At 38.4% G+C, this 15,261-nt stretch overlaps 2 protein-coding genes across 4 annotated transcripts; both read left to right on the top strand.

Moving 5' to 3' along the window:
• The first annotated feature begins 185 nt into the window (after window positions 1-185).
• LOC135607122 (RNA-binding KH domain-containing protein RCF3-like) lies at window positions 186-7,932 on the top strand. Its single transcript, XM_065098671.1, has 9 exons — window positions 186-1,082; window positions 1,826-2,290; window positions 2,779-3,027; window positions 3,175-3,435; window positions 4,786-4,868; window positions 5,022-5,130; window positions 5,213-5,339; window positions 5,434-5,578; window positions 7,658-7,932. The coding sequence occupies exons 1-8, from the start codon at window positions 324-326 to the stop codon at window positions 5,466-5,468; spliced, it is 2,088 nt and encodes a 695-aa protein (XP_064954743.1). The 5' UTR covers window positions 186-323; the 3' UTR covers window positions 5,469-5,578; window positions 7,658-7,932.
• A 145-nt stretch (window positions 7,933-8,077) lies between these two features.
• Window positions 8,078-15,261, top strand: LOC135607128 (uncharacterized). 3 transcript variants are annotated; one of them, XM_065098678.1, is made up of 9 exons: window positions 8,078-8,992; window positions 9,097-9,756; window positions 10,150-10,290; window positions 10,640-10,732; window positions 10,830-10,956; window positions 11,541-11,647; window positions 13,781-13,861; window positions 14,471-14,556; window positions 14,653-15,261. In XM_065098678.1, the coding sequence occupies exons 2-9, from the start codon at window positions 9,562-9,564 to the stop codon at window positions 14,867-14,869; spliced, it is 1,047 nt and encodes a 348-aa protein (XP_064954750.1). In that variant the 5' UTR covers window positions 8,078-8,992; window positions 9,097-9,561; the 3' UTR covers window positions 14,870-15,261. The 3 variants fall into 3 exon arrangements, with proteins under 3 accessions (XP_064954750.1, XP_064954762.1, XP_064954756.1); XM_065098690.1 differs by having other exon boundaries at window positions 14,446-14,556; window positions 14,653-14,794; XM_065098684.1 differs by lacking the exon at window positions 10,150-10,290.

Below are 15,261 nucleotides of genomic sequence, written 5' to 3'. Positions count from 1 at the left end.
AAATATTGAATGAGAGTTTCTTAGGAGTCTTAAATATATCACTATGAACAGCATAAATCGGGGGGAAAAAAAAAAAGAAAAATCATCATCATGTTTTTATCATGTAATTTCCCATACAATATGATTATAACACCGTTATAAAAAGTTGCACGGCCGCTATTTTAAAGCCGACTGTTACAAGTTATGACTCCCGAGCTCGTCATTGGATTCTTGCACAGCGGCAGTAGACGAGAAACGAAGGAAGAACCCTAACAACCAAACCATCTCGATCGAAGGAAAACCCCTAAAGATCAGAAGAAATCACGAAGAAATTAGACGAAGCAATGGAGCGATCGCGGTCCAAGAGGAGTTATCACTACGACCCCGACGCCCACTCCCAAAGCCCTCCCCCTCGATCCAAACCCCGCTATGACGGCGGCGGCGGCGGCCATCACCGACGCGGCAACCACCACCGGCGCAGCGGCGACCGGCGTGGCCCGCCCCCGCCCCCGCCTCCCCCTCCACCCCCGCCCCCGCCGGCGCTCCCCTCCTCCTCCGCACCCTCCCCCTCCCACAAGGCCCAGGACGGCTCCCCCCACCCCGGTGCTGTCACCACCTTCTTCCGCATTCTCTGCCCCGACGCCAAAGTCGGCGGCGTCATCGGCAAGTACGGCAGCATCATCAAGGCCTTCCGGCAGGACACCGGAGCGTGGATCAACGTCCACCAGCTGGCCCCCGACGATGACGAACGGATCATCGAGACGTCGGACGACCGGAGGCGGGAGCCCGACGGCCGCCCGCCCCAGTACTCGCCGGCGGAGGAGGCGTTGCTGCTGATCCACGAGAGGATTGTGGATGCAGACTTCGAGTTCGGTGGTGGAAACGAGGAGGGATACGGCGGTGGAGGGTGGGGAGGTGGGGTGAGGGATCGAGGGAGGCTGACGACCAGGCTGGTGGTGCCGAGGTCCCATGTGGGGTGCTTGTTGGGCAAGGGGGGGAAGATTATCGAGCAGATGAGAAATGAGACCAAAACCCACATCCGGATCTTGCCACGGGATCAGTACACACCTCGATGCGTCTCGGACACCGAGGAGATAGTTCAGGTAGCACCAACACTCTTGTCTTAGCCCGTATTTTCCTCCATCTGCAGTTTTATTGGTGCAGAACTTATAGTTGCAATAGCTTCTGAAATGTTCTTAGATTTACCGTTTTGAGATTTCACCAATCTACGGTTGATCTTCTAATGCACTTGAAAGCTAATATGCTGATACCTTAAGTTCGCTGCTCCCATCAGTTTCCAGTTGGCGGAGAAGGTACATATATGGACTCTTATACAGTATTTGTGTCAGATACGCTTGACATGAGATTATTACAGTTTAAAATGACCATTGAACCATCATTCTAGAAGATTATTGGTGTCATTACTATCTTATGATGGTTGTGACTGCTGTCACTTGGTGCTTAATGTTAATAAAGAGTTTAACAGCACATAAATCCTTCAACATGATAATCGCATGTAACAAGCAGCATATCCTTAATATTCTATCGTATTTTAATAATCTGAATTGTACATATTTTCTGATGTTGCATCATTATTCCTATATGTATTTATTACATACTCTATACATAATTTACAGTATTAGATTGGTGACAGGCAAGCTGTTGGAATTTCTATGGTAATGGTAGTTTTACATGGAAATCCTCACAATTTTTGTGTCCTTACTAGTTCAACAAACTAATTCTATTCCTGTTGATGTACATTATTTCTTCATGAACTGAAACTTCATGGTTTATCTTTATTGCAAGTTTGATTGTTTTTCTTATACTGCCCCCACCTCTTTTTCAGGTTGTTGGAGAGGGCAATTGTGTGAAGAAAGCTGTAGCAATTATTTTATCTCGTTTAAAGGAGAGCTTGCATCGTGATCGTGGTCCCTTCCGTGGACGAGTGTATTCACCAGAGCGCTATGATGAGTTTGTAAACAACACACAACATATATCAGCTGTTGAAGAATCTTATTTGGCTTCACGTTCTTCATCTGGATTAGATAGAGCAAGAAATAACTCATATGGTTCGCTCCCACCTGGATACTCATTTGATTCAGATGGAAATCCCGTGAATGACCACTCGCAGGCATTTCCCTGTGAGGACCTTGTATTTCGTATTCTTTGCCCCCATGACAAAGTCGAGAGAGTTATTGGAGTAACTGATGGAATCATTGAAATGCTGCGAGCTGATATAGGCGTGGACGTGAGTGTTGCTGATCCTATACCAGGTTCAGATGAATGCATCATAACTATTACTTCAGAAGAGGTACTTAAAGAACTACTGTTATGATGCACCCGTACCAACTTTTCTCTTTGAATGACTCAAAACCATAACTAGGTTCACTTTAAGTAAATTAGGTTTGATAATGCCAAACTGTTTTATGTCCATCTTAAATATGCAACTAAGGAATATCTGTCTTTATGGTTTGCCAATCTTTTGTCTAGCGAACATGATCTCTCTATGAAGTTTTTTGCTTCAAGAAGATTTGTGATTGTCAGATATTTAGAGGTATATCAAACTTCTAGCTCCATCCAAGAAATTCAGTCGAAGAGAAAATTTTACTTCTAAGATTTTAATCTAGCTTCTATTATCCTCCTACACCCAAAATACTAATTGCTTTAGCAAGAAGAGATTGCTTACAACTTTTTCTGACAACAATCTAATTTAGTTCCGTTTAGTGATGCTTTTTTAGAGTAATTGATGCTGTTTCCCATGAGCTTGAATGATAGAAAATGTTTATGATTGTGCACCAGGGGCCAGATGATGACCTTTTTCCAGCTCAGGAAGCTTTGTTGCATATCCAAACTCACATAGTAGACCTTGGTCCTGATAAGGATAACATCATAACAACAAGGCTTCTTGTTCCAGCAAGTGAAGTTGCTTTGCTGGAGGGGATGGATGGGTCACTGTCGAATATACGAAGATTGACCTGTGCCAATATACAGATATTGCCAAAAGAAGACCTTCCTCCTTGTGCAATGGAGGCTGATGAACTTGTACAGGTTTGTGCCTTACGACATTAAAAAATTTGACACTTTTCTAGAGACTAAGTTTAACATATGTCTTGTCTTTCATATGCACAAGCCATTCTTTTCCTTTTTTGTACAAAGTTCATATATACTATATGCAAAATTGGCAATTATTTGCAGATTGTAGGGGAGATCAGAGCAGCGAGAAATGCTCTTGTTCAGGTGACTGCAAAGCTACGTGATTATCTTTACCGTGATAATTCTGTACCAAGGGATGCATTGCCACCTTCAATCTCTGCCCCAGTCCATGCTGTTACCGGTACTGGACGGGATTCTAATTCTCCTGTCAAAGTATCAACCAGTGAAGCCTATCAAGGAGGTGATCCTCAAGCAGAAGTCTATCAAAGTATTCATGCTACAATAGGTACCTGGCTGCCAAAGGTAAATATTTTTCAGATCTAAACTCTTTGCTTCCTGTAGTTGATTGCTGATAAATCTCTCTCTCTCTCTCTCTCTCTCTCTCTCTCTCTCTCTCTCGTGTCATTGTTGTTTATATTATTGAAAAAAGGATGATTAGCTTTGATGAAGTTGTTCAAGTGACCCTGTTGAGCTTTCAGAAATTGGTTTCATTATTTTTGCTAAAATTCTGGTAGTACCAATTGTAGAAATTGGTTGCTTTAGGGTGTTTTGTCGAGCTTTCCATTAAGGTATGCTAGTGTCCTGGACTTGCCCTCCTAGGTATCGGAAACACTTTCGGTCGATAGGTTTGTGAACAATCATTGCTGCCCCTCTTTCTCCCTAAGCAATTGGAATTTAAACTTACATCCTTCTTATAGATCTTATAAGCATCTGTCTATTCGTTTTCTTCTGTCATTTGTGTCCCTACACATCTAACGAACATCTGTACATCTCCTAGTTTTAACTTTAAACAAATGTATCATGCACTTCTCCATCATTATTTTTTTCGCATGTTATCCTGAATAACAATAAATCAGAAACTGATAGATCCAATTTTATTTTGCTTTAGATCCTTTTTCTATTATATATTAGATCTTGTATGGTGTTAGATCACTTCTGCTACAATTGTTTACTGTGACTTCACTTCTATGATAATTTTTACTTCTTATTGTAGTTTGCAAAAAAGGAAGCAAACTTACAATTGACAATGAAAAATGAGGAGCTATTAAACTTACGTTGCTGACATTACCATCTATAGATGTAGTCACACCTAAGCCTAGGCTTCAACGCACCTAATTTTATTCCAATCTAGATTGATGGGAGAATTCAGAAGCATCTTACAAAATTGGAAATAGCCTAGGTCCTTGTCAATCAACTAACCCAGTTGATCTATTTCTCTTTTACGAAAGCCAAAAAGATGTGGACATAGACACAAGTTACTTTTTTGCAGTATTAAAAGTTCATATATTTTTGTCACTTTCAAAATTCAAGGCTGCTGAATTGTTATATCCGCTAAAGATCTTCACTTCTATATTTGACTATTAATTGTGTTTTATAGATAACCTAACTTCTAATTCACTGCATATTTGTTATCCAAGGGTGTCTCCATTTTCCAATTGATTTTATCATGATCTGAAGTATCCAAGTCACTCATTGTCTTTAATGAGAAATTTTATTTCTTTATGGTTGCCAAGATAGTCAGGGGTCTGCCCAAAAGGTTTTCCTGACAAATTCCTGTTCTGTATTTATGATTTGATGATGTCTTCCATTTGTTAATAAGCTTCTAAAGATGTATCGATCAATTATGAGAAATTAGCTTTTTCTGGCAATCAGGACTCTGGAGGTTGTCCAAGTGGATCATCTGAACAGAAAGAGAGCAATGCCAGTGATGAAGTGAGGCCAAGTAGTGTGAGAAGGTAAAACAGTTCTGCTTTTCCTTTAAGCTTTGAGTTGTATACCATTTGTGTACGGTTAAGGCTGTATATATTATCCTCCCTAGACTCCGCATTGGCAGTAGCCTGAGCATTTATGCTATATGCTCAAGTTCTTTATCCTTGTTTTTTCATCAGATTTAATGTCCCTCTGGTCACCAAGAGTACGTTGGAAGTTATCATACCAGAGCATGCAGTTCCAAGTCTAATTATGAGATCAGGGAGCAAGCTTGCTCAGATCAGTGAAGTGAGCTCGCCACAAGCAACAGTTTTTATTAGAAGTTACAAAGAATGCCACTTAGAATTTTTCTTATATATCAATTGAACAGATATCTGGAGCAGCTGTTACGCTCATCGAAGATAGACCAGAGCAGACTGGAAAGATTGTTCAAATATCTGGAAGTCCGGAGCAGGCTGAGAAAGCCCAGAGTCTGCTTTTGGGATTTATATTAAGCAGTAAGGGGCCTTGCTACGTTTCTCATTTCAAGATTCAGTTAAAGTTTTATGATAAATAAACATGACTGACCCAAGTCTCGTACTTAAAATTCAGCTCAAGACGATATCCCTTCAAATCAATCGAAGTAATGCTGAAATTGTGGTGCCAGCTAAATTTTGACCTTTCTCATCTATGATTAGCCTTCTGGGCCATTCACTTCAGAAAAAATGTAAAGGGTGATCTTGTTTTGCATATTCAGGTAATGATGCCTTCTTTTACTGATTCAACACCAGGAATGTGACTGATATGTTAAACTAATCAGTCGAGTGCAATTTTTTCTGTTGACTTCTTCAAAATATGTTAATTCAACTTAAGATGTGATCCCTTAGCATATCTTTTCTATGCCTCAAATTGAGATATTCGAATACAGACTTTGCAAGCTTAAGTTGTTCTCCTATATGAGGTGCCTAGTGCCTTTTACCCATATTCTACTTCTTGGTCCAACAGCCTGCTAGGTTGCATTACTATGTGCAGGAACAGCTTTTAGGTGCCTCATTTAGCTTTTGAACCAGTTGCTTAAAGCCAGACCATCTCAAACATTCACATTACATTTATGGAACTAAAAATGAGGTGTAGTACCTTTTTCCTGAATCCCGAAGAATAAAAATAGGCAAATAATGTGGGGAATAAGATTTATGTAAATTTCCCAATTATTTTGCAAGATAGGCACATGATTAGTAAGGTTTAATACACATCACTTAATTCACAAAATGAAACATCACTAAGTCATTTAAGTTAATCATATATCGTGTGCTCACAAATCTTTTCCCTTTAGTGCTATATTGCCATATAGTTCAAGCTAAATTGCCATATTTACTTCTTGTCAACCAACCTAGCAATAAATTTCTAATCAAACAATTGATCAATACCAACTGGAGTAGAATTGATTGTAGATCTAGATCCAAAGTATATCAACTGCACCAAAGCGCTGTGAGTTGGTTACTTTGTTACCAATTTGCACCTCTGGGATATATGTCCACTTCAACTTAATGATGTTGGTTTATGTAGAATCGTGGTACAGAGCTTATTTTGCTTGTTCTCCAAATGATGGAGGTTGTTATTTGAACTTCAAGACTATTTTCTTCTCGGCAAAACAAATGGGTAACTAGTTTCAATGGCAATTAATGGCTGACCTAGAAATGTTACATTACACTTTTGAGCCTAAAGCTTCTTGATTTTTCTGTTGTCACTGTTGTTTTGTTAGTACATCCTTGACTACCTTCTATCCACAATGCTCAGTAAGAGAGTAGATTAATTGATATGCTTGATAAAAGTTTGATATAGAGAAAGACTTCTAAACACTGGGAAAGATAACTTGCTATCCTTGCATTACTTACTATTGTTCCAAAAGAAATCTAATCTATAAAATTTCTATTAATTATTTGCATAAATTCAACTATATTACTGACTCATATCAAGTCTTCTTAAAGTCTAATTCTTGATGCAAATTTGCAGTAGCTTAGTTCTAATCATTATGCAAGAAACAACCCTCAAACCTCTTAAAAAAGTGCAATTGCTTCGACTTCTTAGAGCATCCAGGATAACATATTTATTTTCGTCCCAACCCAGCAATTGGCTATCAAATTAGATTTCCAATATGTCAGTCGTGTTGTATAGTGGCAATCAAGGTTTTAAATGTCTAGACTGAAAAGAACCAATTAGTATTTATTAGTCCAACCAAGAATTAATATAAGATTTATTAGCTTGATCTGGTTGATATACATTTCCTTTGTGATACAACGTGAGACAAGTCGATATGCCATCAGATATATCACTACTGTACCAATCCAATAAGATGCCAAGAGTGGACCAATATTTTAGATCTTGTTACCAATAATTTGCGATTTACTGCAGTCTATCATGTTGGGCATGAGAACTACATGAATCCTTGAAAACTGCTAATTTTCTATATGACATGTTTATGACTTCCAATTTAGAAATCTTTATGTTTGTCCATTGCTTACTTTTCCCAATTTCAACATGACTGTTGATTGGTTTCTTCAATAAGGCAGATTGCATTCGGGTTGTTGCATGCATCAGAGGATTGCAGCTGAATTTATACCATTGTCCTATTTTCTCAATAATATGTTCCACATCATATATTCAATTATTCATGAGAATGACTGAGAAGAAAACTGTGGAGCACCTAAATAGGTCTTTGATACACTTGGTTCTTTTGGCTCCATGACATTCCTTTTTTCTCATGTTTGCAATGAATACTTTTGTAACACTATGTGCATTGATTCCTTATTCACACACATTTAATTCTTCTTTGCAGAGAATGGTCATGAAAGAAAGCTATACACTCTCCAAAGACGAGATTAAATTCAAAGAATGGTTGGTCTAATGTGCATTTTGAAGTTTTTTACTCTTTTGTTGTCTCACTTCCTAAATTGACTTGGAATCTTACTTAGGTAGGTGCTTAATTCAATGTAGGGTTACCCGATTGTCCATATTGAGTTCCTTTCTGTTTTTGGTGTATTCTGAATTAGTGATAGTTTGAATTTTATACTTTAACCAGCTCTGATTAACGGATTGTCATACTTATTGTGATGTTGGCCCGAATGCAGGTTAAGACCAAATCAGTGTATACTCTACATGGACTAATGTGTCCACATGACACTTTTTTTTTTCTGTAACCTTTTATCAGACTACATTGTGATGCTCTTCATATGTGGATAATTTCTGAACCTTTCATGGTAAAGGAAAAACATGATTAGAAGGATGAGGCTCTGGTTGGATTGACTGGCATAAAGACATTAAAACCAGCGCTATTACATTCACTAACCCAGATGAATACACTATTGTTCACATAAAATAATTTAATTTAACCATTGCATGCTTTTCAGAGATTCTCACAACATAGATAAAAGATTAGTTCTTTAAGTTGTTTCTCAGACATTGTCTCACCATAATGAGAAGGGAGCTTAGACAGGCTACATGAGAAGGGAAGCCTAAAGGTTTCTATTAGGCTCTTCTCTTTGGGGAGGCCTCAAGAATTAAGCAGAAACAAAAACAGGTACGTGTTTTCTTCAGTTTTTCTAATATGTCACATAGCTCATATTTGACCAACATTGATTTTCTTCATATTTTGGTTGAGGTATTCGTATCATTCTAAATTTACAGGAACAGTTTGGCATAATTAGTATCTGTTCACATGCAAACATATGCCGCTTCTGCCTTTGCATTTTATCAGGCTTCTGTGATGTCCTTTATTGTATGAACTTGATATTTGGAGTAATTCCATGGTTGAATTGGACTTCTAAAATAAGTTTAGATCATTCTGAAGTATGCTCGCCATAATTCTCTGGAATATTGCCAGCATCCAATATGTTGCATATATGTTCTCTTAACACGCTTTCTTTCTGAAGCTGGACGTGCCAAATTTAGCACGTTTGCATTGGCCAACACAACTGCCAGGTTATCGGGATGTTTCAGCGCCTCACGCTGTTATGTACTCTATTATATGTGGTCACCTTGACATGCATGCTCGAAGACAAATTAGAGGTCATTGGATTGTCAATTGAGGCCAAAGTACTACAGGCTTCGAAGAGCGGTGTTCACAATGGTTATTGGCTGAATCACCTCCTATCCAAATCTAAACAGACCAAAGGTACCAGAGCAGCAGCTTATCTTTCAATCTTACTAATTCTAATCATATTGGTTAAATAAATGGTCGGGGTTGATGACTTGATGCCCACTAAAATGTACCTGCAGCAGGTGCTTCGGTTCGACGTATGTCAATCATCTTGCATCGTGAAGAAAAGGAATGAGAAGCCAGTTTCTGAATGAAAACAAACCTTCTAGATCTATTGAGGTCTATAAGCTTAAAATTTTTCTTTCAGAACTGTCAAGCTCTAATAAATCAGATTAAATATCAACAAGAAAGATAATTATGGTACGGTCTGTAGCAGCCCATCACGATTTGTGATGTAAGCTTACTATTAGTGGGCTTTTATAGTCCGGGACTCATCAATTACTGGGCTATTTTTGCGTTGAGTCCGGCCCATATCACACCTCTCACGCAAACAGGCATCGAGAATTTATATATATATAGTTGTACAGTCGACGTCATCGCTTGGGTGGGTTGCGGGTTCGATTGCTTCCTCCTCGCCGCCCACCGAATCCAATTGGCGAACCAAGGCGGGATTGCGAGCGCGAATCCGCCCTCGAGACTACTCCATGGCGTCGTCGGCCGACGCCGAGAGGGGAGGTGAAGAAGGGGACGGGGCAGCGATTAGCGTGGTGGAATGGCAGGGTTGGGGCACCTCCTCCCCGGTAACCGCAACGGTGATGGAGGTGATCAAGGACATCAAGGCCTTGGCGAGAGATTCCGACGCCCCCATGACCTTTGGCGGCTTAGGTGGGAAGCTCAAGGTGATTAAATCCTCTCTTTCTTCCTTTCATATTCTCTTTCTTTTGATTTGAGCTTCGTACATGTATCTGCTTGAAGAAAAGCTTGTCCGCAGCGACGATTTCGTTAGTCGCAAGTGTATGCGTTAAAAGATAAGGAGGTTCGTTAACATCTGTGGTTAGATTGCAGAAATCACCAGTTGATAATATTACACTCATTTTATCCCACGTTGAAGCCATCTCGTTGTGGAAGAAATGGATATTAATGAATTCGCTTTAGCTAATGTATTAAATAACTATCCTCGGATCTGTTAATTGACGTACTTTTGGTATATCATTGCTTACAAGTGATTTGTTTCTACCGGAATGGTCCAATAATTTTATCAATTCAACTTACTTCTGAGTGGATATTTGTAGGGTACCTTCAAGGATCAGGAGGATAAAAAGCATAGGTCAGTTTATGAATCCATATGTGATTCTGAAAATAAGATGCAGTTCTTTTCTGCAAGGCAAATAGCGTGTCGTTTGCTTGGAAATCGAGGACACCTATGCCGGAAGGTACCAGTATCTTAGACTTTTGTCTCTTTCTACTAGAAAGTTCTATAATTGTGACACTAGAAACTCCATCTTTCCTGGTATCCAGGCGATCACCAGTATATGTTTATTTCCTTGCTGCCTGCTTCCACCGTGGCACATGAATATAAAAAAATAATGTTATTTTAATGGCAATTAATATTTTTCTACCTATTAAATTACTCATAGGTTTTTATTCTTTAACACTAGAGACTCTATCTTTCCTGTATAGAATTCATGGTGATAAGTGGTGAATGATATTCTTTGATAATTTCATTTGTTATAATGCATCTGAGACTAAAATCTTTGTTCCTCGTCTAATTTTATTTTGCAGTGCTGGCTTGCTATGGAAGATTGCATGTGTTCTAGGCTTGTTAAATGCTCATTATGGTGCAGCATTAAGTTTTGGCTCTATATGCATCCAAAGGTCTTATTTTTATTATCTATTATATGCAATGCTTTCTGCTACTGTCTTCTTTTCCTTCCCTGTAGAAATCCATTCTATATGTTTCTCATTCATACAGGACTTCTTGCGCCAAAATAACACTGGAAAGTTGTTATGGCAAATATTTGGAATTCAATCTGCAGCTTTGTGCCTTTTTGGCATCCGTGAACATGAGGATATCATGTGGAGTGCTTTCAGAGATTCAGGTTTGGACCTGCACTTTCTTCTGCTGAAAGAAAAGAACTAGCACAGAAGCTGTATAGATTGGCTGATAGTAGATTGTTGGCCACCACTAATGAAAGAATTTAGAGGTCTATATGTTTCTTGTTTCAACAATTTATTTGTGAAAATTTTATTATTTGTAGTGCTTCAACAGTGTTTTAACCTTTTTTATAGTTGGCATACCCTAGGCCGCCTAGGTACCTGCCTAGGCCAAGCAACAATCTGAATGCCTAGATGAGACCTAGGAATCTAATAGGTATATCTGAGGTTCATTTTTTCTGTTGAGAATTTGCTTACTACAGATAGTTTTATGCTTTGGAGCCATTATCTTTCAATATTGATGCTTCACAAAGGATCTGTTATTTTATTATCAAAATTCATAATATCATGAATTTAGGCATTCTAGCTATGGTTGTGATGGCAACAATACAATTTATTAGAAACTATGGATTCTGTTGGTTGGTATATAACCGTCTTTTGCAGTAATTTCCTTATTTCAAATTTCTTGAATTGTATTTTTAGTATCTTTGACTGCTTGACTTCAACTGAGAATCTGCTCCAATTTCAGGGAAAGGTATGGTATGGTTTGTTTATCCCAATCAGAATTCATCACCAATGTCTGTTGAGGATCTCTTTTCAAGTGGCCCATTTACTGGTCTTGAGAGTCAAAAGATGGTAATTTTTGTTGCTTTTGCTGAACCTCTTATCATGCATTCAACTTTATGAACCTCTTCTATATACCCGTAAACTCTTGTATGTAGTGACTTCATTATTGTTCTTTCGCTATGCAAATTTTCATGGAAAATTTGTAATGATTAAAATAATTTATTATGCTACCTTTTCAAGTTTCTGATAAGATTGAAGACCTAGTTGAGAACTTATCAAACAGGCATTAGTTTGGCAACAAAAACAAGTTACTTTAGCTGCATTTTTTAATAACCAAATAGTGATGTTCTTGTGGTTCTCAGGGAAAGTGCGGCATTTTCATTTAATGTTGTGATCTAGTATTGTGGTGTTGTTTTCTATTGTGAATTACTCAAACAAAGTCACTGATGTTTGGTATACACATGTGAACAACTTTGGTAGCAGCTTGTTATAGAAGTCGTGATAGATACTCCCAAAGCCATGTGCTTATGAAGAGATTGACTGCATTGGCTATACGAACAAAGTAGTTCAGGACATAATTTGTTGACTTGGTGACGGATCATGAGAATGTATAGTGGTGGCCAGTAATAACGAGTAATTTTGGTCTATAATTAAACTAGACACAACCATGAGATGTCTTAATCTGATTGGCATGGCCTTTTAGAGAAGGCATTTTATGGAGCTCGGCATATATGGTCCAAACAGTAGCAAAAAAAAAGAGATCCTCAAGGGCTATGTTTTTGATGGAAAATAAAAGTACAACCATAGAACTAAGTGGCTGAACTCTTTGTATATGCATTTTAAGTTTCTTTCAACTGTATATTGTGCTCTTTCTCTTCTCTGAGAAAACACTAGGAAAAATAATTGGTGTTCCTTAAAGACTGGTAAATGTTATATGAGGTTGGGTAACAGTTCAGATCTTTGTGATTTCTGATCTGTTGTCCTCCTAAAATACCTATCTTATTCATCCTATGATACTCTCTGATCTTGGTAGTCTTCACCATCGAATTTTCCAAGTGATTGGCATTTTGGTCTTCTACAGTATAGAATGGAATTCATTGTAGCACCAATGACTAAAACTTGTATCTGCCATTTTCCCAATATGTCACTGAACTTATCTATTGCATGAGATATACACAGAATTCTTACTTGAGCAGTAAATCACATCATTATGGAGCATGAGATTGTCTTTTATTCATCATCAGTTGTAGATCGAGATGAGTAAGAAAGTCTGAAGCAACCCAGTTGCTTATTTGTCAAGGAGAACAACTAGATCATCAAAGAGTTTTATGATATTATTGTAAAGTGGTTTGTCCGCAACCCAGGCTTTGTAACTTTGAAGTCTGTCCTTATAGGAGTTTTGCCTTCCATTTTACTGTGTTTCGTGCCTCTTTGACAGCCATTTCATGGACAATAATTAATGCATCTATAGTGACAGTACATAGGAAATTTGTATTTAAGTAGTTAAGATTTTAGCCAATTGACATATAGATCCTCCTAAGTAATCAAGCTTTTTAGCCAATTGTCATCTAGATTCTTCCTGTATGCTTGTAATTAATACACAAGTAATCAAGACCTTTAGCCAATTATCATGTTTTAAAGAACGCTTCCAAGTAAATATCCATTCTGTGGTTGTAATGGTAGATTGGTCCATCATAACATCCTCCTTTGGCTGCCCAACTCACTGTCACTTTTTCAAATCAATGGGAACTATTGCAGCGAAATAAATTAACTAATGTTTATTAGTAGACCATTGAAGAAACTGAACAGATGTAGTAAGCTCATCCAGAGAGAGGGGCTTCTTTGATTGATAATTAAGGAAAACAAGTGATGAACAACCTGCACAATTTTTTGAATCATAAATGTTTTCACTAATATAGTTGGATGTGTGATTTAATTGTCAGTTTTGTCAAGAATCAGGTAAAAGATCACTAGATGTTGTAAACTGTTATGCTAGGCATACATGATTCTGAGAGCAGGAAAAGGATGCCAATTTAAATGCTAATAATTAGTTATGCCCATTGCCTTCTCTTGGTCATGTGCCTTCACTTTGAAATCATGTATTTCATTTGCAGCATTTGTGAGCATCTTTTTGCCATAGCACATCTCCATAAGGATATTAAGGGGACCAAGTAATTTAAAATTAAGCTTCACTATTTCCAGGATCTTGGTGAGAAGCCATTGAATTTTGTTCTGATTGATGGTACTTGGAGCAACTCATCTGCAATGCACAGACGTTTGAAGGTATTTTGTACCATCTTTTTCTCTATACTTGTCCTTCTCTATGCTTTTCATTTTTCTCTGTACTTTTCATAGTCACTAACTTATAGTTGAGGACTGTTTGGATGTGCAAACATCAGAAGATTTTGTTTGCTTTCATTGGAAAACATCGTCTAAGTGATCATCTGATCATCATCCATTGGCAGCATCGTAACTGGAATTGACAATGTTACCCTATTTATTGTTGTTTGGTGAATGCAGTCATAATTCTCCAATATCATTGCCTAATTACATCTAAAATTTTGAAGGCATTGTCTACCAGTGAAAGCTGCCGCTAGGGTCAAGTCAAATGGTTGTTTTAGTTGTTGTGTTGGTAGGAATCAGTTCTTGTAAATCAATGGTTGGTTTGCATTTGGTCAAAGAGCACTGGTGGTGAACATTTGGTCAAAGAACACTCCTCATGCTGTTTCTGCTATTTGTGGTCTTCTCTGTGCATCATTAGACTCATCATTATCATCCTGGTCATACATTGTGTATCACAACCATCATTATGTATCATAATATTCTTTTGGTGAACATTTTCATAGCTTTGATTAAACTTTTTTCAGAGCCCCAAACTTGAATCTTTTACAGGAGAGGTGGGCATTAACATGGGGAGAGGAACATCTGCCTTGTATTTCTCTGTCGACCCTGGGTGCCTCTGTAATGCATAAGTTACGGTAAGGACTGCACCATGCTATATTCGCCTTTGCTCAGACACTATTCCTATATGTTAATCTTTTCAGTGTTTCTGCTTTCGAAAACTGGTGTAACAGGCCTCAACCATCATGGGATCGAACCTGTACAGCTGCTGCTGCTGCTGGGATTCTCTGGGAACTGCATCTTGTTCCTAGACTTAGCATATATGGGTTGGATAAACAGGCTGAGGCGGTAGAGAATGCATTGGATGTGTTGCTGGATGCTCTTGTGCAACGGCGCTTGCGTAAGGGTAGGTCCATCACACGGAAAGAGAGGCACAACAACTGCATATAAAGATGACTAGCTCATTTCCTTGATCAGACAGACTCAATTGGGATCAGAAGTTTAGATACCTGACACTTGGAAGAATCACATTTTTGTTGTTGCTGATGCTTTGGCTTGGCATACACTGCCGAATATTTTGGGGTAGAAATGGTTGTAATTGCAAGAAAGATTCTAGCATGATATACGGTAGTATGCTCGTCCTCCGAAGTCGATGTCATTGATTTTGTCCATGTATCTGTCTTGGGGGAGAAACAATTTGGTGCACAATCTGGCTACCTATAGTAGCTTTTTTTTTTTTTTTTGGAGAGACAAAGCTTCTTCTTCCAACCATTTGTACTGAAAATTTTCTGGATTAGCCCCCAAATGGGAGGTTAATACATACTGTGTCGCGGAATGGCCTA

This window comes from Musa acuminata, chromosome BXJ1-2 (genome assembly GCF_036884655.1).
Source record: "Musa acuminata AAA Group cultivar baxijiao chromosome BXJ1-2, Cavendish_Baxijiao_AAA, whole genome shotgun sequence".
NCBI classification, from domain to species: domain Eukaryota; kingdom Viridiplantae; phylum Streptophyta; class Magnoliopsida; order Zingiberales; family Musaceae; genus Musa; species Musa acuminata.
Note: the sequence above shows the minus strand (reverse complement) of the source record. Positions and strands in the feature narration are given on the sequence as shown.

What these genes read in the sequence shown, in the direction of transcription:
- LOC135607122 (XM_065098671.1), top strand. Translation starts at nt 324, where the DNA reads ATGGAGCGATCGCGGTCCAAGAGGAGTTATCACTACGACCCCGACGCC. An exon ending in ACACCGAGGAGATAGTTCAG is followed by an intron (nt 1,083 to 1,825) that starts GTAGCACCAACA and finishes CCTCTTTTTCAG; the next exon opens with GTTGTTGGAGAGGGCAATTG. An exon ending in TAACTATTACTTCAGAAGAG is followed by an intron (nt 2,291 to 2,778) that starts GTACTTAAAGAA and finishes ATTGTGCACCAG; the next exon opens with GGGCCAGATGATGACCTTTT.
- LOC135607128 (XM_065098678.1), top strand. Translation starts at nt 9,562, where the DNA reads ATGGCGTCGTCGGCCGACGCCGAGAGGGGAGGTGAAGAAGGGGACGGG. An exon ending in GCTTAGGTGGGAAGCTCAAG is followed by an intron (nt 9,757 to 10,149) that starts GTGATTAAATCC and finishes GGATATTTGTAG; the next exon opens with GGTACCTTCAAGGATCAGGA. An exon ending in TCTGTAATGCATAAGTTACG is followed by an intron (nt 14,557 to 14,652) that starts GTAAGGACTGCA and finishes CTGGTGTAACAG; the next exon opens with GCCTCAACCATCATGGGATC.